Here is a 27316-nt window from a genome sequence, read left to right on the forward strand (position 1 = left end):
AGTTTTATGGGTAAAAATAGCTTGTGCATTTTATTTTTTTCTGTTCACACATTTATAACTTGTCCAGCTAATAATTTTTCCTAATAAACTGAATTTTCAAAATACTAACAGGCAGCTGTGTTACTTTTAGACTGCTCACTTATGAAATTATCTGGGAGCTGAACATTTTCTTTGAAAATTATAATTTTAATGCAGATATTAATATGCTTTGACTCTATATTTAATTTTTTTAGGAATTCGAGACTCATAATTTCCAAGTCTATTAGATCTGAAGATAAGTTCACTAGAGTATTTTCAAAGTGTTTTCTTACCTTAAAATGAATAAATGCAACTTTTTAACATTTTCTTTTGCATGTATGAAGGAATTTCTAAAGGGTCATTTGAAATGACAGTTTAAATTTAAGTATGTATAAAAATGCTTTTGAGTCTATCAAAAGTAAATTTAATGCTTTGGTCCTTTCTGGAGGGAGCATAACCTGCAGCACTCAGGATTTACTACTGGCTCTGCGCTTAGAAATTGCTCCTGGCAGGCTTGGGGAAACAAATGGGAACCTGAGTATATCCTGGGTCAGCTATGTGCAAGGCAAACACCCTACTGCTGTGCTATCACTCCAGCCTACTTTGGTAGGCTTTTTAATATTTTAGCCAAAATATCTCCAGTCCTTGCAGTAGTCATTAAAATAAAAAGGACTGAAGGGGCTGGAGCGGAAGCACAGCTGTAGGGTGTTTGCCTTGCACGCAGCTGACCCAAGACAGACACAGGTTCGATCCACAACATCCCATATAGTCCCCTCTCTGAGCCTGCCAGGAGCAATATCTGAGCACAGAGCCCGGAGTAGCCTGTGAGCACAGCAGGGTGTGGCCCCCAAACCAAAACGAACAAACAAATAAAAAGAACAGCAAGAACTTGCGGCCAGAGATCCTTGGGCTGGGGGAACTCAGAGGTCAGAGTTCAGAGGTCTAGGGTATATGCCTAAGATTTGATCAGCCTCTAGGGCATCACCAGGTATAGTGCTGGAAGGTACCAGCACTATAAAATTAAAGCAGCACCACCTCCTCAAGTCCTGGAATTGAAATGCTGGTTCAGTTAGCAAAGATCTCTGACAATGGCCCTGACCACCACCTCATTGACCCCTCTTTCTTAATAAAAAGGAATTTTGCCACAGCTATAACACTAACCCTAAATAATTCTATGACCTTGAATGATACTTGTTCTGAATCTGGGAAATTTCTGGGCAGCAGCTAAAGGTGGGTGCAGGGCTCATGCTGGAAGCTCTGAAAACTCTTGTCTTTCGTTACTTTGCAGTAGTCATGGAAATAAAAAAAAAAAAAAGAATTGCAAGGATGGGCCACACACTTTAGCTCGTTGTGTGTGCCAAGTTCTAAAGGGGAGGCAACAGTTATCTCCTGGGAAAGATGCACCAAATATTCTTCAGAGTGGGAGTTGTCATCATTGTCTCTGAATTCTAGGAAAAAAAAAAAGGGCCTATTTTCAAGTGCATGCACATGGTAGCAATTCTGAAAGCAATTACTTTGATATTTACAAGAAAACCTGAAGATGAGATCCAGAAACTCGGGCCTCAGCTATGTTAAGAGCTAGAAGACTTAATAAATACAATGACTTATTCTAATAATAGTAACAATGATAATTGAATACTTATTTATTGTGGTGCTTGGATTGAACCAGGGGCAAAGCCAGAGTTCTACTCATTGAGCATTTATTGAGTGCTTGCCTCAAGGCTGGCATTTGTGTATTATTTGGGGGAAATCACCCCCTGCTGTGGTCAGAGCTTGCTTCTGACAGGTTCAGGGGATGACAGGGAGTGCTGGGGATTGAACCCATGTTGGCATATGCAAAACAACCACCATATCTTTCTGGCCCCATGACTGTACTATTTAATTAAGTTTGATATTTTGGGGTATATGTATATATGAGGGGGCACCTTTGTAACACTTTCTTAGGATAGTCCCCCCAGCCTTGCAGGAAGGAATGTGATTAAGAGGTTCAGACCAGGAGGTTCCCTTCTTCCATTTCTATCATGGTGCCCCTTGAGCTATATTCCCCCTTGCCCAAGATCTTTTTTACTGTTGGTTTCACTTTTATTTTCCCATTTGGATTTTATCTTTCAATCAGTCTCACGAGTCGGGCTAAGTCAGTTCCACCCCACCATTTCCTGATCTGTTTTTTCCCCAGCACCCACTTAAAACTGATAGTGCAAATCAGAAACACACCATTCTCCAGCTGGACACCAAATTTCTCACTTCCCCTCCCGCTTAACTTTCCATCTCTAGTCTGTTTTCTCAGCATCCACTTAAAATCCAGATACCCCAAACCATTTTCCATCTGGAACCCAAATTTATCCCCCGGCCTCCAAACATTTTCCCATCCAGGCATTTTTCCTGGCCTAATTTCCTGACATTCCCTTAAAATCTGGGCTCCCCAACTGGAGCCCTAGGAAATATAAAAAGCTGTGCACGGGCTTGCAGTGCCATTTCACCCTGTCCTGGATTTGGGGGGGGGTCCCCCCCTCTTGCTCTGCCAACAGCCTCCTCTATGGCCTTGGGGGAGCAAACAGAGAGGTCCTTGAGGCAATCTGACACCCCACCTACTCCCATCTCCAGTTTGGAGGCGTTGTCTCCCAGAGCCCCTGGAACCAGCCTTTGCAGCCGGTTTGGGGGCGCTGGGTCTGGGGCCAACGCCCATTTGGCGGCTCAGACAAGGCCAAGGAACTGTGCTCGCTGTGGAGACGAAGGCCACGGTCCCCCCAGCAAGACCCATCCTAGTTCGGGGGCCCCCCGAAATCATAGTTTGCAAAGCTTGAACTTGAGCACCAAGGATCGGGCCTAAAAGTCTTGCAGAGTGGATCTTGCAGAAGACCCAGCCAGGGGCTTGCTGGTGCAGAGTGCAAAGCGAGGCTCGGTTTCTGGTAGGCCTCCTTATGGAGAAATAGAGGCTGGATGAAGTGTGGCCTGGAAAAAAATAGGGGGATCGTGGATTTAGGGTTTAGGGTCGTCGGGTTCTGAGGCCACGAAGCCACTGCGCCGAGAGCGCGGGAGTCGTGCTGGCTGGCGCCTTTTTCCCGCGCGCTCGCTTTGGGGGCGGGGAAGCACCCGGATGGAGCCGCCCCCCTGCAGCCGCGACCCCCCCCCCGCGCGCAGGCTTGGGGGCGGAGTCACACGTCATACCGCGTTCACATTGGCTGAGCCGCGCAGGGTGCTCGATCCGATTGGACGCCTGAGATGTCCGTCGCCGAGGTGGGCGGGCTGAGCTTGTTGCTATTAGGCGACGGCGTCGACGTCGGAGCAGACTCGCGGCGGCGTCGCGTCGCGTCGCGTCGCATCTGGAGTCGGGCGCTCGCTCTTGGCTCCGGCTTCTCGGCTTCAGGGCCCGAAAGCGGACGCTTGCCAGCGGCTCCCCGAACCACCCGGGCGCTGCAGCGTCGCGCGACGCTCTCCTCCGCGCCCAGCGCCATGTCCTGGATGTTCAAGAGGTGAAGTGGGGGGCCAGGGTTCTAACGGCCGGGCGGGCGGGCGGCGTCCCCACATGAACCTGACCTTCCCTTCTCTTGCTCGCGGGGCCCGAGCGGTTGCAGCAGCAGCAGCAGCTGCAGCTCCGCGGCCTGCAACCCCGGGGGAAGGGGTGGGGCTCCCCGGGAAGCTCCGTGGGGGGGGCTTGGCTGCACCCCTTCAGTCTGCACCCCTGCACCCCTGCCCTCATTGTTGTCTTGGGGCCCAGGTAAGGCTTCTCCCCGGGAAGGTGCATCCCATCTCGCGTGCATCCATCCCGGGCTGCAACTGGAACCTTCCATGCACCTCGCTCCAGGTTGTTGGCAACATTCTGCAAGACACTACCCCCCCCGCCCCCCAGCCCGGGAAGCGGGGTGCACCCCCCTCCAGGTTTGCCTGGACTGGAGGAAGCGTGCACCCCCCCATTCTCGTGCAGGAGACTCCCACCCACCCCCCCATTCTCTTGCAGGAGGCGCCCCCCACCCCTTCCCGTGCATGGAGGCGGGACTGGCAGGTCTTAGATGCAGGTTTTGTTGTTCCAGGCGTTGCAGGGCCCCGGGGATGCTCCATGCTCCATCACCGCCCAGCGGGCCTGCAAGCAATGGGCATCACCTGCTTCGCTCCTGGCAGCCCTGCTCTGCCTCGCCCCCCCCCCCCCCCCCGGCCTTTGTCGGGCTAAGGCAGTGGTTGGTTCTCCAATAGTGAGGCGCATTGGACCTAAGCTAAAACTGTCCTAAGCTAAACCCCGAGTTTATGTCTCTACTGTATGTCTCTGGAGCTCTCTCTGAGAGTTGCTTGCCTCCTGCTTCCATCCCCGCTTCGAAAAGAAAAGCCATGCCTTGCAAAACGTGCTTCTTGTAGCCCTGAATGCAGACATCACCTCTGATGAAAAAAAATCTGCTCAAGTTATTTGGTATATTTTTGTTTTGCAGGTTAAAGGGTTTTTGTTTGTTTTGGGTCACACCCGGCTTTGCTCAAGGGACACCTCTGGCTCTACGCTCAGAAATTGCCCCTAGCAGGCTCGGGGACTCTATGGGATGCCGGATTTGAACCACTGTCCTACTGCATGCAAGGCAAACGCCTTACCTCCATGCTATCTCTCCGGCCCCTATTTATATATATATATATATATATTTATTTATATGTTTTTTTAAATAAAGATACTATTGACAGTCGTGCTTGAGAGCGCACGAAAATGTTTTCTTCCTAGGAGGGCATGACAGAAAATAATTGAGCAGCACTGAGCTAATGCCCTGGGAATTGGGCAAGAGGTTGGGCACATCCCTTTCCACCCATGTTGGCGAGGATGCAGGAAAAGGTGTTAGTGTGCCCATAGGCTTCCAGACTCAACCCAGTGTCCGCTTCAGAGCAACTATTTATTGAGAACCATTCTTTTTTTTAAATTTTTTAATTTTGGGTCGCACCCGGCACCGCTCAGGGTTACTCCTGGCTCTAGGCTCAGAAATTACTCCTAACAGGCTCAGGGGACCATATGGGATGCCAGGATTCCAACCACCGTCCTTCTGCATGCAAAGCAAACATCTTATCTCCATGCTATCTCTCCGGCCCTGAGGGCCATTCTTGCACTTGGAGGGCTTTGTTTTTTTTTTTTTTTGACACCTAGAGAGGGAATGTTTGGGCTCTTAAATACTGTGTGTGCTGTTTGAGAAATGTTTGGTTAAATGCTGTATTTATTCATATTGTATTTTATGCCTTTTTTGTTTGTTTTGTTTGTTTAATAGAGATCCTGTTTGGAAGTACTTACAGACTGTCCAATATGGAGTCCATGGGAGTTTTCCACGCCTCTCATATCCAACTTTCTTTCCTCGTTTTGAATTTCAAGATATTATCCCTCCAGACGACTTTCTAACTAGCGATGAAGAGCTCGACTCAGTTTTGTTTGGGACTTTGAGAGGGCATGTGGTTGGACTACGATATTACACAGGAGTTGTGAGTGTAACTTTAGATCTTAACTTAAAGTCCGTATATTTATAGGATTTACCTAGAAATGCATGTGCTACTTACAAGTAATATACACTATTATAGAAGAATATTTAGGCAAAAGTTTATACTTGAACTGTTTGACTTTTTTTTTTGCTCTTTTAGGCCACACCCTGTGATGCTCAGAGGTTACTTCTAGCTATGCGCTCAGAAATCGCTCCTGGCTTGGGGGGGACCATATGGAACGCTAGGGGATCAAACCTCGGTTCAACCTAGGTCTGCCGCTTGCAAGGCAAATGCCCTACCGCTGCACCACCACTCCGGCCCCTTGATTTTATTTTTTATTGTATTCACATCATGCTTGTATTCAAAACATACTTCGATTGGGCCAGGGTGATAGTACAGTGGATAAGGGTGTCTTGCATGCAGCCAACGCCCATTCATTCTCCAGCATCCTCTCTGGAACCTCTATGGAATCCCCTAGGAGTGATTGCTGAGTGTAGAGCCAGGAGTAACTCCTGAACTTTGCTAGATGTGAACCTTCGAAAATCAATAAAAATAAAAGCATTTTGATTGGTATAATGAACCAAGACATATGTTTTCCTCTGTAACTGAAAATCCTCAAGTTTAGCTGGGTTTAATGATTTACCCAAAAATATAGATACGATTTGATTTTATTGTGACATCTATTTGTGGTGGGTTGCTTTTTCCAGCTCTTAGCACAGTTTACATCTTACTAGTTTTAATGTAAAGTAAACGTCCATTGAATAACCGAGTTTTCTTTTTTCTGGTTGGAGGACACTGTGTTCTGATTTTTCCCGTGTCCTATCTCTTCTCTGTGTGTAAGGATTATTTTTGGAGTTGCTCAGGCACAGTGCTTCAAGACTACCTGCTCTGTATTTGGGGAACCATTCAGTGCCAGGACCTCCTACATACAGAGCATATCTTTAGCCCATTGAACTGAATCTCTAGCCACCATATTTTTATGTTGAAACTTCTCAGATTGCTTATCTAAGCATGTTTCACTGGAGACTCCTTGGGGATGAATCCATTATTTATATTAATAGATCTTTTAATTTTTAAATTTTGGGGGTGTCACATCCTGTGATGCTCAGGGGTTACTCCTGGCTCTGCTCTCAGAAATCACTCCTGCCAGGTTTGGGGGACCATATGGGATACCGATATTTGAATTACCGACTGTTCTGGATCAGCTGCATGTAAGGCAGGGGTCTCAAACTCGCAGTTCGCGGGCCCTTTGCGGCCCTCTGTATAACATTTTGTGGCCCTCGGCCTGTCTTCAGATATCGCACTATTCGCGATTATTTGCTTACCGAATAATCGCAATAAAAATCGCATTAGTGAGCCGGGCGGTGGCGCTAAAGGTAAAGGTGCCTGCCTTGCCTGCGCTAGCCTTGGACGGACCACGGTTCCATCCCCCGGTGTCCATATGGTCCCCCAAGCCAGGAGCAACTTCTGAGCACATAGCCAGGAGTAACCCCTGAGCGTTACTGGGTGTGGCCCAAAAACCAAAAAAAAAAAAAAAAAATCGCATTAGTAAGAAAAAAACCGCATTAAACATTTGCATACCCCGAGCAGTTCCCTTCGGGGGTATGCAAATGTTAAATGCGATGTTTTGAGATTTTTTTGTTACTAATGCGATTTTTTACTGCGAATATTTGGTAAGCTAAATCCCTTATGTGGCCCTGCCTCACCCCGACTTTGCCTCCTGAGGCCCCCAGGTAAATTAGCTCTTCTGCTATGCTGTCTCACCGGCCCCCTAATTTTTAATTTTTTTGTTTCTTTGTTTTTTGTTTTTGGGTTACACTAGGCCGCACTCGGGTTACTCCTGGCTTCATGCTCAGAAATTGCTCCTGGCAGGCTCAGGGTACCATATGGGATGCTGGGATTTGAACCACCGACCTTCTGCACGCAAGGCAAATGCCTTACCTCTATGCTATCTCTCCGGCCCCTAATTTTTAATCCTTTTAAAGAATTTTATTGAAACCACTGATCTACATACAGTGTCCTGTATAGTTGAATTTCTTCCCTCTGCTCATGGATCATTCCTGTTGGGATTTGGGGTACCTTATGGCTTGCGAGGCCATTTTTAAGGCAAGTGCCTTACCTGCTGTATTGTCTCTGCTCCTACTTGTGTTTTTATGTGTTCTATTCCTTGAAATCATTTATATCGAATATCTCACTTAAGAATTTTACATTGTCTGTTTCCTTACTATGCTTTTTATAATGCCTAGTTTTATCATTGTTATGTTAGTGGCCATATTTGGTGTTTTGATGTGTGGAATGAGACTGAGGAATTGAACCTAGGGCCTCACATACAAAGTAGGTCCCTACTACCACTTATTCCACACCCTTGGCCGTCAGAAAGTCTTACATGTGTATTCTTTTTCTTTTCTTTTATTAATTTATTTATTTGGTTTTTGGGTCATAACAGGCAATGCTCAGGGGTTACTCCTGGCGCTCCACTCAGAAATCACTGTTGGCAGGCTCAGGGGACCAGATGGGAGGCCGGGATTTGAACCACTGTCCTTCCATATACTATTTCTCCTACTCCACCTACCTCCATGCTATTTCTCCGGCCCCTAAATTTGTATTCTTTATACTTGTGTCTAAGTTTGTTCTCTGAAAAATCAAGTTTTTATTTTATATTCATCTGTTCCCTTGCTATAATTTTTGGGGGGTGTTTTGAACATACTTAAAATTTTATTGTAAATCAAACTTTTTTGAGGGGTCACACTAGCTTTGTTTAGGGGTTACTCCTGGCTAAGTACTCAAAAATTACTCCTAGCAATGGTTGGAGATCATAGGGGGGATGTCTTGGATTGAACTCGTGTTGGCCATGTGCAAGGCAACCACTGTGCTATTGTGCCATGTCAAGCATTTTTCTTAATCATAGTTGATAGTACTTTTTTTTTTTCCTGTATGTGAACTGTACTTTCTTGGGTTTGGGGGATATTTTATATCTTTGTTGTTAAAAAAAAGACACATTTTTCTCTTTTCTATTCTCCCCATTGTTCACTTTTGCTTATTGTTTTAATAAGTGACATCTGAATTAATGCTATAACATTGTATGTGTGGCTACTCAGGTGCCTATACTGAGTTTTTTAGTTAATGGTGGTATTAAGATCAATAAATTTGCTTTTTACTGAAACTAGATGTGCTCCTTTAACCCCAAGACAGGCAGTTGACAGCTGTGCTTTAAAACCTTGCCTTTGTGCTAATTCAGAACCTTACTTTGAATTAGAGCTGATAAAAAAGATTTCACAGGATATAACACAGGGGCATAGAGTCTTTTTTGGAGCAAATGTAGAACTTGGAGCAGATTGGCAGTTCTATGCTTGCTTTCAACCATCGATTCTTACTAATTTATTAGAGCTTTTCAGATCTTCTGTAGATATCTTTTCCTACAGTTTTTCCTTAAATATTTGGGTTTGTATATTTCCTTCAATTTTTAACTGCTGTCTGTACAATTATTTTAGTAAACACCCACCCAAATGAGAAGGCTTTCTAGAAGTCATGTAAAAGCAGTTTGCAAGTCGAAGAGCCCATTAGAAAGTTCTCATCTTCTATAGAACTGTCATACAGGCCAAATTATGACAATTTTGGGGAATATAAATCATTGAAAGGTTCTGCTTCCTCTGGGTTTGCCAGGCTGTGTTTTTGTATAGGTAAAGATAAAGATGGGGAGGGGCTGGAGAGATAGCAGGGCCTTGCCTTGCATGTGCCCAACTCAGGATGTACCCAGGTTCGATTCTGGCATCTCTTGGTCCCTCAAACCTACCAGGATTACCTCTGAGGACTGCCTTAAAAAAAAAAAATTAAAAGATGGGACTAGAGCATTGCTATTAAGCCTTTTTCCTAAAATTAATAAGCCATTGTTGGTTTCCAGAATACTAAAAAATTAAATTCTGATTTGTTTTTCTTTTGGGGGTGTACTTGGTGTAATGCTTGGGAGGCCTTGTTCTTGAGATTGAACCTGTGCCTTCTGTGTGCAAAGCATGTACTCCAGCCCATTGAGCTGATACCCAGATAATGACCATTTTCATTATTTACCAGAGGAGTGAATTTTGAGTTCTTACTCTTCTATTTTTAGTGTTGTCACTTCAAGTAATTTATAATCTAGTAGAATTAGAATGGTATGAATTAAAATATGGGTATGTTTTATTCAGTTTTATTCTGCTTTATCAAGTTCTAGAAATTTCAGGCTTAGGAACCATTGTGCTGCAATTGTTTTTTTGGGCCGTATCCACGTTAGTTTAGGTCCTACTCCTGGCCCTGCACTCAGACATCACTCCTAGTAGGTTTGGGTGACCTTATTGGTATGGGGACCAAATCCAGGTCAGCTGGATGTAAGGCAAGTGCCATACCAGCTCTACTAATCTATCTTGCCCCTCTAAAAAATTTTTTTTTCTCTTTGGCAAGTTAATTTTTCTGTTCTTTAGTGTCTTTGTCTAAAAATGGGGATACTGCTAGAATATACCAGGAGAATATAAGAGGAGGAATGTGAGGCTTTGTAAAGTTAATCTGGGGCCAGAGAACTTGAACAGGGCTGTAGATGCTTAGCTTGTATCATGCCAATTCTATTTCCATCCTGATACTGCATATGGTCTCTTGAGCACAGAGCTAGGAATATGCCCTGAACACTTGTCAGGGTGACCCAAAAGTAATTAAATAAAATCAGTTCATGTAAATTCAGTCTTGGAATACGTACATTTTGATTTAAAGTGGATGAGGAACATGGCCCCCACTGAGTCCAAGAAAATCCTGCTTTTTAGGGTGCCGGAGAGATAGCATGGATGTTAAGAGTTTGCTGTGCATGCAGAAGGTCGGTGGTTCGAATCCTGGTATCCCATATGGTCTCCTGAGCCTGCCAGGAGCGATTTCTGAGCATAGAGTCAGGAGTAACCCCTGAGCACTGCCTGGTGTGACCCAAAAAAACAAAACAAGAAAAAAGAAAATACTGATTTTTAAAAAATACGTAACGTTATTCAGAAATCACGAAAACAGTGAATGTAAATTCAGATAAAGTTATGAAGTTATTAATACATTTTCTATTATATTTGTTCATTATTTTTTTTAGGTTAATAATAATGAAATGGTTGCATTACAACGAGAGCCCAGTAACCCTTATGATAAGAACGCAATTAAGGTGAACAATGTGAATGGAAATCAGGTTGGCCACTTAAAGAAAGATCTTGCAGCTGCTTTGGCCCATATCATGGACAACAAGTTGGCACAAGTTGAAGGGTAATGCATTTTCTGAGTTTAGTTTTTTTTTTTTGTGGTTTTTGGGTCACACCCGGCAGTGCTCAGGGGTTTTTCCTGGCTCCGTGCTCAGAAACCACTCCTGGCAGGCACTGGGGACCATATGGGATGCCGGGATTCGAACTGATGACCTTCTGCATGAAAGGTAAACGCCTTACCTCCATGCTATCTCTCCGGCCCCCTGAGTTTAGTTTTAATAATTGTGAGTTGTAGCGATCTTTGAGTGTGTTAAAGGGGTTGTATTAGTTATCTTAACAAACAGCCTTTATCACGATACTTATAAGAATGTAGTAACATTACTTCTCTAACCAACTAATTGCTTTCCTTACTTTTCTATTGAATTTGGAGAATAAGAGACTGGTTCAAATATTAAGACAAGTGCAGCTTCTCTTCAGACCTGGGACTTAGAACATACTTGTTTAAATTAAGAGGTAAATCACAGGCTAACCTATGATTAGGTGTAGGTCTGTAGTACTTTAAAATTTATTTCCATTATTTAATATCGGAATATTTTATGTTATATGCAGTATTTTTCTCTAAATTATAAAGATTACAAATAATTCTCTTGATAAATGGAAGTTCTGGAGATGTAGATTTCTCATTTCTACCTGACATCAGTCAGTTGACTAGAATTACTAGCAGCCTTTTTAACTCAAGCAGTGAATCCCAATTCCTGTACATTCTAAATTCACCTTTTTTTTTTTTTTTTTTTTTTTGGTTTTTGGGCCACACCCGGCAGTGCTCAGGGGTTATTCCTGGCTGTCTGCTCAGGAATAGCTCCTGGCAGGCACGGGGGACCATATGGGACACTGGGATTCGAACCCACCACCTTTGGTCCTGGATCGGTTGCTTGCAAGGCAAACGCCGCTGTACTATCTCTCCGGGCCCCACCTTTTTTTTTTTTAAACCGAGTTTCCTCAGCTGCCTTTTCTCCTTTAGGGATTCCTATTTTAAATATGGGCTGTTTAGGGTATAAATGGGTATAAATATTCTTAGAATATTTAATTATTAATAGTAGTCCAAAAAAAAAAGTATAATACTGCTCTTTTTATCTTTTTTTGAACGTGGTTCAAATCCTGGCATCCCATATGGTCCCCGAGCCTGCCAGGAGTAATCCCGAGTGCCGCCAGGTCTGACACAAAAAAAACAAAAACAGAAAAAGAAAAGCACAAAAAAATTATGTAGATGATAATGTACACAAGTATAATACTGCTCTTTTCATCTTTTTATACAGGGTAGTTCCTTTTGGTGCAAACAATGCTTTTACCATGCCTCTGCAGATGACTTTCTGGGGGAAAGAAGAAAATAGAAAAGCGGTTTTAGATCAGTTAAAGAAACATGGATTTAAATTGGGTCCTGCACCAAAAAGTAAGTTTAGGGCTTAACTTAATACTTTGATCATGTATGATGTTGCAATTGTAAAATACATGTTCTCTTTTTAAGCATTTATTAAGTTTGGATATCTAAAGTAATTCATGTTGAAGGCATCAAGTTAAAACTTTCAGGAGTGTTTCAAAGGAAATCTCTGAATTTTTTATCACACTGTTCTGAAATTTTGTAAATTTATAGGAGGTTGCATGTGCAAAATACAAATGTACATTGATTCTGAATTTTCTCTCCATACTGTTTCCCGATAATATCTGAATACCCAGATACTGTCTTGTTTTTAAACATTCTCTTTGATAAATTATAAGCAAAAAATATCTCCCCATTGGGAGTGAAAATTGCGGAGTTATTTTTTATTAATGTTTTGAATAAATAGGAGTAGCTTTTTAAAATATTTTAACTATTAATAACTTAATGTAGCTTATTTTAAAATAAAATAGTTTATTAAAATACTTTGTAATATATATTAAACTAAAAGGTAACATTTGATGATATTTCAATTTTATAAATTTAAAGCTTTAGGATTCAGTTTGGAAAGTGGTTGGGGCTCTGGAAGAGCTGGACCAAGTTATAGTATGCCAGTTCATGCCGCAGTACAGATGACAACTGAACAGGTTTGCTTCTCTTTTGCTTCTAAAAGTTAAAATTTCAGGTACCAGAGAGATAATACAGTGGATAACACGCTTGCATGCATGCCGTCAACCTATGTTCCTGGCAACATAAATTATCTGCTGAGTACTTCTAGGAGTGATTTCTGCGCAGGGCCACGTTGATGATGTAGCATACCACTGGTGGCTCACATTTGAATGTGGTTTAATTAACCAAATTTTAGTACTGTTATCAATGAGCTTAAATAATGAAATATATATGTGCTTTTGTGCTGGTAGTAGTGATCTTCAGATATGTTTTAAGTTATAAAACATTACACATGATATACTTAGATACTGTAAGTACTTTTAAAAATACTGATGGGGAACGGGAGAGAGAGCACAGCGGTAGGACGTTTGCCTTGAATGCAGCTGATCCAGGACCGAATGTGGTTCAAATCCTGGCATCACATATGGTCCCCCGAGCCTGCCAGGAGTAACCCCCTGAGTGCCACCAGGTCTGACACAAAAAAAACAAAAACAGAAAAAGAAAAACACACAAAAAAATTAAGTAGATTATAATGTACACAACCATATAGACAGTAAAACATGACTTTATATGCATGAGTTATTACATGCTTTGAATAATTTATGTCTTCAAATATTAATTAAAAGGTGAAGCTTGAAATTTACTTCTTTCAGGGAAGTTAAAAATGTCGTGTCAAAAAAAATTAATTCTGGGGCCAGAGCAATAGCACTGGGAAGGTGTTTGCCTTGCATGTGACTGACCCAGGTTTGGTCTCCGGCATATTTGATATGGTCCCAAGTTTGCCAGGAGCAGTTTTTGAGCACAGAACCAGGGGTAACTCCTGAGCAATATTTTGGCACTATTTTAATATTGATTTCTTTTGAAATAAAAGATACAAACTAATACAATCTACAAGTTAAATCAAATTCACTTCCATATAAAAGTTAGCCTTTTATATTCTAATTATAATTACTTATTTTTTTCATGCTCATTGTTGAAAGGACTTGCAGTTGTATCTGATGGCCAAATTTCAGATAACATACTCATACTTTTATGTAAAATGGTTTCTTCTGGGGCTGGAGAAATAGCACAGCGGTAGGGCACTTGCCTTTGCAAGCAGCTGACCCAGGACCAATGGTGGTTCAAATCCCAGCGTCCCATATGGTCCCCTGAGCCTTCTAGGACCGGTTTCTGAGCACAGAGCAAGGAGTAACCCCTGAGCGCTGCTGGGTGTGTCCCAAAAACCAAAAAAAAATTTTTTTTTTGTTATTCACTACTGCTGTATATTATTATAATTTACACGAATAATACATAATACATTCCAATTCAGATTCCTATATTGATTAGGAATGCTACCTTCTTTAAAAAGCACCACCACCACTTGGGGCTCCTTGGAAATTTATCTTCTTTATAATAAGCATCTTTTAAGAAAGAATACTCAGGGGCCGGAGAGATAGCATGGAGGTAAGGCGTTTGCCTTTCATGCAGGAGGTCATCGGTTCGAATCCCGGTGCCCCATATGGTCCCCTGTGCCTGCCAGGAGCAATTTCTGAGCCTGGAGCCAGGAATAACCCCTGAGCACTGCCTGGTGTGACCCAAAAAACACACACAAAAAAAAAAAAAAAAAAAAAGAATACTCAAAACTATTACCAATTACTTCTATCACTGCTGTAATTAGACATGCAATTTTAGCATAGTAATACATACGTTACTTTGTTTTGAGAGTAGAGTCCACCCATACTTTTTTATAGGAACATAGTTGGGGAGATGTGGTTTGCATATTACCTGATGATACTTGGGGAACATAGGTGCTGGGGAATGAACCTGGGTTGGCTGTGTACAAGGCAAGTGCCTATACTGTCTAGTCCATAGTTTTTTGTTTGTTTGTTTTTTAAATTTTTGAGGGTGGGGAGGTGTGCTTGGATCACACCCTGTCATGATCAGGGGTTACTGACTTTGTAATATTTGGGTGACAAATGCAGTGCTGGGGAATCCATCCAACCAGGATTCATTGTATCAAAGAAAGCACCTTAACCTGGTGTTATTTCTCTACCACATCCAACTATTTCTTTGCAGTAATGATAAATCAAATATTAATGTGAAAAAAGGATAAATGGATCTGGTTTTAACTTCCAAAGTGACTTAAATACAAGTAATAAAAAAATGAGTTGTTGGTGGCAAAATGGACCTTGGGAACATTTTAAATCTGGTTTGTATAAGAATAAAGTAGGGCTAGAGAGATAAATACACTAGTTAGGGCTTTTGCCTTGCATGTGGTTGACCCACGTTTGATAGCCAGTATCTCTCATAAAAGAGAAAGGTTATAGAGCTTAATCTTTTTTTAAAATTATGGTTTATGTTTTTGAGACAAAACTGACCAAAGGCCAGGATATTTTTGTCTTTTTGTTACTTTTACAGTGAAGTAGTTTTATTTCATTTGGATTTTGGGCAACACCCTGTGACACAGGGGTTACTTCTGGCTATACGCTCAGAAATCACTCCTGGCTTGGGGGACCATATGGGGTGTGGGGTGTCGAACCGAGGTCCATCCTGGGTCAGCCGCATGCAAGGCAAACACCCTACCTACATCTGCACCATCAATCTGGCCCCAAGTAGTTTTATTTTAAACAAAAAGTACCTATTCAGTTTTCCATAAATAAAAGGTGTGATAACGCAAAAAAGTTATATTTTGGTATTCTATTTTCAATTACATTATTTGAAATCTCTTAAAGAATTTTAATTACAGTGTTTCTCATTTGTTTTAGCTTAAAACAGAATTTGACAAATTGTTTGAAGATTTAAAAGAAGATGATAAAACTCATGAAATGGAACCAGCAGAGGTACTGATATTTTCTTTTTGGGATTACAGTCATAACAATTTATAAGCACATGTTTCACACAGATTAATTCCTCTATCTCCTTCCAAAAGTGAACGATTTTAGTTATTTGCTGTTAAAGCAATATAAAAAGTGAACAAGTTGAATTAAAAACCTATTTAGGATCTTAAAATAAGTTTTTTTTTTTTTTATAATTTTATCATAAAATAACCTGTTTTCAAATTCTGGATGTAAAAAAAAACTCAACTTTATAAATTTAATTCTAGGCTATTGAAACACCATTGCTTCCACATCAGAAACAAGCTTTAGCTTGGATGGTCTCACGAGAAAACAGTAGAGAACTTCCACCATTCTGGGAACAGCGAAATGATATATATTATAATACAATAACAAATTTCTCTGAGAAGGAACGACCGGAAAATGTTCACGGAGGAATCTTAGCTGATGATATGGGTTTGGTAATTTTTTTTTCTTCAGTTACTAAACTTTTATTTGGTGATTACATTTTTATCAAGAGTAAAATTAATATTGAGAGGTAGAAATATGCTGTGCTGGTTTGGGGCTAAGATTCTACATTTATGATGGTCTAAGTTTTTCCCATAAATTTTGGCTTCAAAGTATTGTTATTTTGGGGGGGGGTTAAGATTCAGTAAAATAACAATTCAATTTTCTGTTTTCTTTTAAATTTCATGAGTTAACTTTTTCCATTTTGCGGTGGTCTGGTGGTAAGATGATTGATTGGGCTACTCCTGGTTCTTTGGTCTGGTTTAATTAACTACTGGTAGTGCTTAGGGGACTTGATATAATTCTATAAATTGTTTAATCTAAAAATCAAGCCATCTTAGTAATTTTGATAAGTATCTGTTACTCAAGACTTTTACACTTGGCCAGAGAGTAGCTCAGCAGTAGGGCATTTGCCTTGCATGCAGGCAATCCAGGACGGAGGACGGTTTGAATCCCAGCATCGCATATGGTCCCTCGTGCCTGCCAGGAACAATTTTGAGTGCAGAGCCAGGAGTAACCCATGAGCACTGCCAGGTGTGACCCAAATACCAAAAATAAATAAATAAATAAATAAAAAAGACTTAAACTTAACTGAGTCATTGATTATTACCATGAAATTCATAGCAAATGTCAAACATGACATTCCATATATACAATTTCCATATTTATACAAACACATATACACACATTACATTAAAAGAGAAATTATTTAAAATCTGACTTAAAGATCATAAAAGACATAAAAGTAATAAAAAAAATTTGTGGTATCAAACCAGGGTCTGTCTGGGGTTGGCCTCATGCAAGGCAAATGCCCTACTGCTGTACTCTGATCCAGCCCAAATACTTGTTTCTGTTTAGGCATTCAGCTGTAGAAAATTAAAAAAAAAACAAAAAAACAACTACATTTACATTTAAGAAAACAACAAATTTTCTTTATATTCTTGATTTTAAAAAGGCTTTGGGATATTTATGGTCAACTGTATTCAAAATCTGACCACCTGTTTCTATTTAAATTTTATAGGGCAAAACTCTTACAGCCATTGCAGTCATTCTTACCAACTTCCATGATGGTAAACCTCTTCCTGTTGAAAGAACTAAAAAGAATCAGCTAAAGAAGGTACAGTACTGTTTTCTTTAGTCTCTGGTTTATTATTAAACTTTTTTCGTTTTGCCATTCAGTTTATTTTATTTTATATATATATATATATATATATATATTTATTTTAATTTCGGTTTTTGGGCCACAACCTGCGGTGCTCAGGAGTTACACCTAGCTTTGATCTTAGAAATCATTCCTAGCAGGCTCGGGGACCTTATTGGACGCCGGGGATTGAACCTGAGTCTGTCCAGGGTTGGGCATATGCAAGGCAAACGCCCAACTGCTGTGCTATCTCTTCGGCCTTCCAATCCAATTTAATATCTGATGTTTTCAGAGATGTGATTAATCACCTCCTTTATGCATTCCCATTAACAGTGAGAGTTGGTACCACATACTTGATGACAGTGTTCAAGAATATTCAGTGTGCGAAAAAAATCTTTTGAGTTAGTAATTCCACATCAAAAAATCTTTTTTTTCTCCGAAACAACTTTTATTTTGAAGGTAGAAAATTTGAGAGCTAATAGGATGGATGCTAAGTTATGATACAGCCATAACATTTTATGTGCAGTTAGCAAATTCTATTTTTGATGGATACAGACTTCCTATTTTTCAGTTAACAAAAAACAACTATCCATTTGTACATAGTTAATCCTCATTAACGTATGTATGCTTTAAGTGTGGTTGCACCCACTTTGTAATCCAGGATGTTAATGCTCATATCCTAGTGGTACCAATATGGGTGACTCTTGATACTTAATGTATATTGTATTTAATACATAAATTTATGTTCTGTCTCTAATAAATGAATTAGTTTATTTTTATTAAGCTTGATGGATTGATTAATTTTTGGGGCACACTCAGCAGTGCTCAGGGCTGCTCAGCACTCAGAAATTACCCCTGGCAGGCTGAGGAGCCATATGGAAAGCCCAGAATCAAACTGGGTCCCTCCTAGGTCAGCTGCAAGCAAGGCAATGCCTTACTGCTGTGCTGTCTCTGGCCCCTAAATGAATTAGTTTAGAAGGACAAATTTTAATAGTACAAAAATTATCTTATACTCAGCCAACAATATAGAAATAATAAAGTAGGAAATAACTAAGCAGAAGGTATATTCAAATAGCCTTTTGTTTCTTGGATCACACTGATTATTTTCCAGCTATTCCCACCCAACCCTCTGCTTTGGGTATGTTTTCAGTGGTGCTTTTAATACCAGGAAGAAAACCTGGGCCTTTAACTTGCTGAATGTGCACTTAGTCTATTGAGCTAAATCTTGATTCAAAGAACTTTTTCTGTAAATCTTCTACTTCTTTTACAAAGTGGCTGCACATTAGCTTCCTGCACATTTTAGTGAATTTTAAAAATTTTGTTTCTGAACTGAATTGCTTTTCCTTCTACTTTTACTTTTATATAATTTTTTGTACTTTGTATATAATACATTGATGTATTTTGTTTGTTTTTGGACCACCTCCGACAGCATTCAGGTTGTTTTTGGCTTGGCTTGGGAAAATATGGGATGCTGGGGATAGAACCCTGGTCAGGATTAGAGCCCTGATTGGCCATGTGCAAGACAAATACCCTATCTGCTGTGCTATCACGTAGGTCCCACATGGATGTATTTTGAAGCAACAACACTACACAAAGGAAAAAGTCAAGATTAGCAGATTAATCCCTGATCAGATAAGGAGACAGGCACTTTAGGTCTGTGCTTTAATATGTACCAACATTACAAAGAAAGTGGCAGTAGCAGCTTCATTGATAATCTCTTAATTAAAACGATAGTTTTGAAAATTTGTAATATAAAGTTTTCTCTTTAATTATAAAGTAAATTTCATTTTGTAAATGTTACAATAGCATGCTATTTACAACTAAGATTTTCCTTTTGTATTCGCATTGAAAAAAGATTAGATTCCATTTCTTGAAATATCTATGGGGAAAGAAACATTTATTTTTATGTTATTCTGTAATTCATCTCCCATTTCTTCAAAATGGGGCAGCAATTTAATTTTATGTTAGGGCAGAAATTTTAAATGCATTTTATGTTTATTCTAACATTAAAAATTTGTAATACTTCTTCTCATCCAGGAAAGTAATGTTAAGGACGACTCTGTGAAATTTGGAAGAAACAATACCAATGAAAAGATGGATGGATTAATCAGAGGTAAAATTTAATTTTTGTTTCTTTTTTGGACATATACCTAAGTATTTTGGGGGGGGGATTCACACTCGGTAGCACTCGGGTTACTCCTGGCTCTATGCTCAGAAATCGTCCCTGGCAGGCTCCGAGGACCATATGGGATGCCGGGATTCAAACCGTTGACCTTCGGCATGAAAGGCAAAAACGCCTTATCTCCATGCTATCTCTCCGGCCCCACGCTTAAGTATTTTTCTCTTAGTGCTGGTACTGTGCTCAGGAATCCATTACTGGTAGTGCTCAGAGGACCATATGCAATACCATGATCAAATTAGGGTCAGCTTTGTTATTTTGAATATGACTTTATATTTGATTTAGATTTTTAGTTTAGTGATTTAAATCCAGCTCTGTTCTTCGTACTCTACAGAATGTTTTCATTTTGCTTTGTTTTGTAGTCATATCAAGCCGTGCTCAGGCTCTGCACTCAGGGATAAGTCTAGGCAGAGTTGGGGCCCCGTATGGGATGCTAGTGATGGAGTTGGCTAGTGATGGAGATTGGCTACGTGCAAGCAAGGCAGACACCCCTACCTGCTATTTTCCTGCCTCCCTTTATTATTAATTTTTATTTTTGAAACTCACTGTGGTCAGGTTTTATTCTTGGCTCTGAGCTCAGGGATCAAGCCTGGGCCAGTCACGGAAAAGCTTATCTTTTTATTTTCTTTAGTTTTTGGCCACACTTGGCCAGGGGTTATTCCTGGCTTTGTGCTCGGAAATTGCTTCTGGCAAGCTCGAGGAACCATATGGGGTGCGGGGAATCGAACTTGGGTCATCCTGGGTCAGCCACATGCAAGACAAATAAATGCCCTATTGCTGTGCTATCTCTCCAGCCCCAAGCTTATCTTCTTCACTATCCCTTAGGTCCACAAAGTTTGAATTTATAAAGAATTGAGTTAGAACTGGTTAGAACATTTTGTTAAGGAGGTGATGATGCTGAGCTAGCTAGTAGTGGTAGTCCACCCAATAGAGAAGTGGAGGAAGACCAATTTGGGTTCAGATTTTAAAAATACCAGTTAAGAAATTTTTTTGAATCCTTAGTAATTTATAGTATCTATATTATAATGTGAAAGAATAGCAGTATATAGGAAAGGAAGATAGATTCAAGCCAAATTTTAGTTAGGAGAAATATTATCTTTGAAATTTAATACTTACATAATTTGAGATATAGCATAGTCTTATACATAATTAGTTTCTTATGATTGGTTAGAGCTGATCAAGATAGATTTCAAATTAATAATGGTTAGTGAAGATTTAGAAGTATATACTATTATGTATTTGCTAAATTTAAGATAAGTGAAATAGTGAGGGTCTGGAGCATTCAATAGCATGGCAGTAGGGCGTTTGCTTTACATACAGCAGACCCAGGACGGACCCGGGTTCAATCCCCAGCATTCCATATGGTTCATCCGAGCCTACCAGGCACAATTTCAGGGCGAAGAGCCAGGAGTAACCTCTTGAGTGCTGCCAGGTGTGGCCCAAAAACAAACAAACAAACAAACAAAAACAAATAAAAAAATAGGGAACAGACAGCTTGGGGATTAAGATTCTTGTCTTGGAGCTGGAGAAAAGCATGGAGGTAAGGCGTTTGCCTTTCATGCAGAAGGACGGTGGTTCGAATCCAGGCATCCCATATGGTCTCCTTAGCCTGCCAAGGGCGATTTCTGAGCATAGAGCCAGGAGTAACCCCAGATCACTGCTGGGTGTGACCCCCCCCAAAAAAAACAAAAAGCAAAAAATTAAAGATTCTTGTCTTGCATGTATCCCAGTTTTATTTCTAGTATCCAATATCATACCACGATCTATGCCAGGAGTGAACCCTGCCACTATAGGGTGCGACTCAAAGCACCCCTCACCCCAAGAAAGAGAAATGATGGCAGCAAATTGAGTTACGTTTTTTGATGATTTAAGAGCATTTAAGAAAGAAATCCAGGGGCTGGAGTGGTGGTGCAATGGTAAGGCATTTGCCTTGCACATGGCTGACATTGGACGGACCAAGGTTTGATCCACTGATGTCTCATATGGTTCCCCAAGCCAGGAGTTATTTCTGAGCTCATAGCATGGAGTAACCCCTGCGCGCCACCGGCTGTAATCCAAAATCCAAAAAAAAAAAAAAAAAAAAAAAAAATCCACGTTTAGAACAAGATTTTGGTTATAATGAGGAGAATGCTTTATAGAACTAATCAGGAGGAAATGCGTTAAGGAGTTGGGGGAGGGCGTTTGCCTTGCATGCGCTAACCTAGATGATATATGGGACTAGAGATAACAGTACAGCTGGTACTGTACTACACACGCTGGCCTGAGTGATCCCTGGCATCTCACATGTTTCTCCCATGCCTGTCAGGAGTGCTTTTCTGAGTGAAGACTCAGAAGTAATCCCTGTGTATGCCAAGTATGGCCATAAAACAAAACAGAACGACATCTGATTTTCTTTGGGAAGTGCAATATGTCATCTGCTCAGAATACAAGGAATTGAGACCTAAGATAAGGGTTCAGTATAATATGGATTAGATAATATATGTAATTAGTATATAAAATCATATTATGGAGCCGGAGAGATAGCATGGAAGTAGGGCATTTGCCTTGCATGCAGAAGGATGGTGGTTCGAATCCCGGCATCCCATATGGCTATATGGTCCCCTGAGTCTGCCAGGAGCGATTTCTGAGTGTAGAGCCAAGAGTAACCCCTGAGCGCTGCCAGGTATGACCCAAAAACAAAAATAAATAAATAAAAATAAAATAAAAAAGTTGGGTTGGGGGTTAAAAAACAATAAAATAAAATCATAATATATATAACATGCAATATATAATAATCATGTAATCGGTATACTATGGATTAGATAATATAGTATGGTGATTGGATAATGATACTACATAATGATGTGTAAGAGCTTGCAGAAAGTTAAGAATCTAGATTAGGGGCCGGAGAGTACCACAGCGGTGTTTGCCTTGCAGGACCTAAGGTGGTTGGTTCGAATCCTGGCGTCACATATGGTCCCCCGTGCTGCCAGGAGCTATTTCTGAGCATATAGCCAGGAGTAACCCTGAGCACAGCTGGGTGTGGCCCCAAAAAATAAAAAAAGAATCTAGACTAAGCGTCCAGTATAATATGGATTATTCTAGTTAAATAGGTAGATGGTATGTAAGAGTTTGCTAAGTGACAAAGACAACAGCTGAAATTGAAACTGGAAATTTGCTGTGTTATTTCTTGTTCATTTTTGTCCAGCAGCTCTCAGCTACTTTGGTAATGCTTGAAATTCAGCTAGTAATGAGTATTATTGGATAACTACAGGTAAATGACTGGGAACAAAAATGGGAAGTATTACTAGTGAGAACATGCTAATTAAGGAACTGAAGTGACAATTCACTGAGAGAACATAAATGAAGAAATTAGGAGAGCCATTGAGTTGGAAAACCAAGGTTTTTAATAAGGATACTTGAAGTCCAAGACTGTTGACTAATACTGGTTTTTTTTTTTTATCCTTTTCTTTGAAATAGGAGGATCTAGATGTGGTGGAGAATCCAGTATTTCAGATGTCAGAGAAAAAAATAAATATTCTAAGACAGAGTTACCTAGCTCCCGCCCTAAAAGGTAAAACTTTGGTTATTTATGTTATTCAGGTTATGTTTTCTAGTATTAGGCAAGAAATAAAATCTTTATATCTTAGTTACAGAGTTATTTCAAATATATTCTTTTACTTGAAACTCCTAAAGTCACTGTGACTTCAGCAAGTAAATTATATATGAATTTGTAATCATGGTTTTCCACCATTCTTTCTCCCTGACCCTCTTCTCCCCCTTTCCGGAACTTAAATCTAGCTTCTGGATTCTTGACTGTAGTTGAGACTTAGGAAGAATTTTATGAATTTAAGGAGAGAAAACTGACACTGCTTGCTTGACCAAAGGGCTAATATTTAAGAACTTTATCTTTAATGGAAGCAAGAGATGGTATTGATAGAAGTTTTAATATTATATGGGAGAATATGAATAAAATAAAGGATGCTCTTGAATCTCAATTTGGATCCTTAAGTTTCATTTTAGTAATTTTACCTTCTGAGTTGGAGCTAAGTACTTGATTTTGTATTTCCTACCACCAAAATCTGTATTGAGTTTATTAACTAATAAGAGATTTTTGGGCTGGCATGGTAGCGCACAGCAGGTAGGGCATTTGCCTTGCACGCGCCTGATCTGAGTTCAATCTCTTGCATCCCATATGATCTCCTGAGCCTGCCAGGAGTGGTTTCTGAGTGCAGAGCCAGGAGTAACCCCTTAGCTTTACAGATTTTAAAAACTGGAGCTTTCTTGATTTTGAGCACTGCTGGGTTTGCTTCCCCCCCCCCCCCAAAAAAAAAAAAAGAAAAGATTTAAGGGACTGGAGAGGTGGCGCAAATGGTAGGGCATTTGCCTTTCATGCACTAATCTAGGATGGACTGTGGTTCGATCCCCCAGTGTTCCATATGGTCCCCCAAGGCAGGAGCAATTTCTGAGTGCATAGCCAGGAGTAATCTCTGAGTGACACAGGGTGTGGCCCAAAAAGCAAAAAAAAAAAGAAAAAAAGAAAAAAGGAAAAGATTTAAAAACTGGGCCGGAGAGATAGCATGGAGGTAAGGCGTTTGCCTTTCATGCAGGAGGTCATCGGTTCGAATCCCGGCACCCCATATGGTCCCCTGTGCCTGCCAGGAGCAATTTCTGAGCCTGGAGCCAGGAATAACTCCTGAGCACTGTCGGGTGTGACACACACACACAAAAAAAAGATTTAAAAACTGGGGTCTTGTTTTGGGGCCAAACTCAGCGGCTCTTGAGTTACTGCTGGCTCAGAAATTGCTTCTGGCAGGCTTGGGGGACCATATAAAATGCTGGGGATCGAACCCAGGTCCGTCCTGGGTTGGCTGCATGCAAGGCAAATGCCTAACAACTGTGCTGTCACTCTGGCCCCTTGGGACCATATGGGATGCCAGGAATCAAACCTGGGTCTGTCCCAGGTTGACTGACAATATGAAGGCAAATGCCCTTGCACGGTGTCTACCGCTCTGGCCCCTCAAACTGGAGAGGGATGCTCAGGATTGAATCTGCAAAGTAAGCTCCCTACGTATGTGCTGTTTTTTTGGCCCCAAGGATTACTATTTTAGAATGGTTTATTTTTTCCATATTTTCTCATATAGTGGAACTTGTTGGTACATAGTAAATAAAATAAGTTATGAAAATAAGTCTTCGAGAAAATTTGTTAAAGTTTCCCTTAAATATTTTCCCCAAAATTCACAGAAGCCAGACAAAAGCTTTTTATATTCTATTTAAGTAATTGTGTATATTAAATTTTAGAAGAAAGATTGCTGTCCAGTACAATGAAAGCAGTGATTCAGAGGAAATTGAAACAAGTGAAGTACCACAGAAAGGGAAAGGTACAACTGAAATGTATTTGATTTGGTCATGTGTTCTATGGTCTGACTTTGTAATATGACTGATGGTTTTGGTTTTATTTTTAGGCAAACTAAAAAATGCCCAATTGGAGAATAAAAGAGTAAAAGGTAGGTGAATGTATGTGTGTATACATATATATGTGTATATGTTGTGTTTACACATATGTCTGTATACATTTTTTAAATGATTTTGTGACTTTTCTACAGCAGGATCATCTAAGGTAAAAGAAGATACAGAGTTTGCATGTGCACTCTCTTCATCGTCCCCTGCAACCAAAAAGAAAATGGTGAAAAAGGGTTAGTAAATTTTTTAAAGCTTGTTTTATTTCCCTTTTTCAGTGAAAAAGAACTTTGAATACTTCAGTGAAGTAAGGTAGTTTTTATTAAATGAAATTTACTTAGAATGGGGCCAGAGCAATAGCATAGTGGCAGAAGGCCAACACAGGACGCACCTGAGTTCAAATCCCAGCATCCCATATGGTCTCGAGCCTGCCAGGAGCGGACTTCTGAGCACAGAGCCAGGAGTAACTCCTGAGTGCTGCTGAGTTTGACCCAAAAACAAAAAATAGAAATTTACTTAGAATGATGTTAGGAAAGGAATACATGTTTAAGAGAGAATAAACTTGGATTTGTAAAAGCAAGAAAGCAAAGTTACATGTTTAAGAGAGAACATAACCTTGAAAGAACAAGCAAAGAAGCGAAAAGAGATGTGTTCAAACGAACACAGGCTTGAAAAAGGAAACCAAAGAGGTTTTTCTTTTTGGGGGACAGGCTGGGCCTTGCTTCTGGCTCTGCTCAGACTATCACTGTGACAATCGGGACCATAGAGGGTACCAAAGATTAAATCTAGATTTATTATTTGGAAGGCAAGTACGTCTCTTTGGCTTTTTCTTTTTCTTTTTTTTTTTTGGTTTTTGGGCCACACCCGGAGACGCTCAGGGGTTACTCCTGACTATGAGTTCAGAAATCGCACCTGGCTTGGGGGATCATATGGGACACCGGGAGATCGAACCTAGGTCCGTCCTAGGCTAGCGCAGGCAAGGAAGGCACCTTACCTCTAGCGCCACCACGACGGCCTCTCTTTGGCCTTTTCAATGAAAATGTATTTCTAATGTCACAAGATAAAAAATTATATTACTAAAGGTTTAGAGCAGGGGTTTCAAACTCGCAGCCCTTGGGCTGTTTGCAGCCCTCTGTACAACATTTTGTGGCCCTGCCCTAGAGGAATCTTTTTTGTTTTGTTTTAGTTGTTTGGATCACACCCCCCAATGTTCAAGGCTTACTACTGACTTTGCCTCCTGCGGCCCCCAGGTAAATTGAGTTTGAGACCCCTGGTTTAGAGGATACCAAAATTTTTTGATCCATTTAAATAACTGCATTTTGATGGGTTTTTGTTTCTAGCGTTGTTGATTATTCTATTTGGTTTATTTGACTTTGAAAATATGTGAAGAAGTTTGGTTTTTTGATAACATAATTTAGTGAAGGTAGAGAATAATTTATGGCTGCTTAAATATAAATTAACTTAAATTCAATTATAATCATTTAATTCTTGGTTTTAATAGAGTTTACTTTTAAAAACATTGTAATCTTATTATAATTTTATGTCTTGTAATTCATAGGTAAACTGCTTAAAAATCTGAATGTTTGAGATAAAGAGATAAGAACTAAAGTTACAGAGATCTAGGACAAGCAGTTATATCTCCACTTTTATCTCCTCTTATTTCATTGATTTTATACCTAAAGAAAGGGGATTCAAAATAAATAAGGGCACATTCTAAGTTCTGTCAATTTAGCAAATGAAGGATGATAGTGAAATAAAATTTACAATAATGAGGCCTGTTTAAGCTGGGACTATTAGGTTAGCACAAAATGATGAGAATTAGTAAACAAGGTAAAAGGACTAACAATCAGGTAAATACAGCTGAGTCCCGTAGAATTTAGAGCAAGCCGAAGCCTGGAGTTAGAAAAAGCTCGTCAGTACACTTGCTTCTCCAATACCACTTCACAACTCTTCCACCAAGCCTCACTTGGGGTGGGGTTTTATACCACCAGCCAAACTTGCCAGCCAATGACAGGTGATTAAAGTCTTTATTAAAGGGTCTTACCCCTTTTATGGCTGCTGCAGGGTTGTTACAGGGGTAATACAGTAATGTAGAATGAGAAGGCTAAAGAAATTTCTGATAGGGCCCGGAGAGATAGCACAGCGGCGTTTGCCTTGCAAGTAGCCGATCCAGGACCAAAGGTGGTTGGTTTGAATCCCAGTATCCCATATGGTCCCCTGTGCCTGCCAGGAGCTATTTCTGAGCAGATAGCCAGGAGTGGCTCCTGAGCACCGCCGGGTGTGACCCAAAAAAAAAAAAAAAAAAAGAAAAGAAAAGAAATTTCTGATAAATTTAACTAGCAAGTAATATCTAAAATATGTAAAAATCCCTAAATATAAATAAGTAACCCAATAGAAGACTAACTTCACTAGAATATAAATGTGGAGTCTGCAGAAAGGTTACCCCCCAAAAAAGGAAATGATGTGAGTCTGGTGAGAGTAAAT

The 27316-nt window shown here is 40.4% G+C and overlaps 1 protein-coding gene across 2 annotated transcripts in view; it reads left to right on the forward strand.

The window, feature by feature from the left end:
* Positions 1–3324: 3324 nt before the first annotated feature.
* Positions 3325–27316, forward strand: part of HLTF (helicase like transcription factor) — a 46689-nt gene continuing 22697 nt past the window's right edge. The window contains exons 1-13 of one of the 2 annotated variants that reach the window (XM_049785334.1): positions 3325–3491; positions 5250–5457; positions 10547–10713; positions 11966–12099; positions 12634–12731; positions 15498–15572; positions 15836–16027; positions 17095–17190; positions 19252–19327; positions 22853–22946; positions 24674–24753; positions 24838–24879; positions 24979–25068. In XM_049785334.1, coding sequence (XP_049641291.1) covers positions 3472–3491; positions 5250–5457; positions 10547–10713; positions 11966–12099; positions 12634–12731; positions 15498–15572; positions 15836–16027; positions 17095–17190; positions 19252–19327; positions 22853–22946; positions 24674–24753; positions 24838–24879; positions 24979–25068 — 1372 coding nt within the window. In that variant the 5' untranslated portion in view covers positions 3325–3471. The remainder of the gene's footprint in view (positions 3492–5249; positions 5458–10546; positions 10714–11965; positions 12100–12633; positions 12732–15497; positions 15573–15835; positions 16028–17094; positions 17191–19251; positions 19328–22852; positions 22947–24673; positions 24754–24837; positions 24880–24978; positions 25069–27316) is intronic. The other variant, XM_049785335.1, reaches the window with a different exon arrangement.

This window comes from Suncus etruscus, chromosome 13, assembly GCF_024139225.1.
Source record: "Suncus etruscus isolate mSunEtr1 chromosome 13, mSunEtr1.pri.cur, whole genome shotgun sequence".
NCBI lineage: Eukaryota > Metazoa > Chordata > Mammalia > Eulipotyphla > Soricidae > Suncus > Suncus etruscus.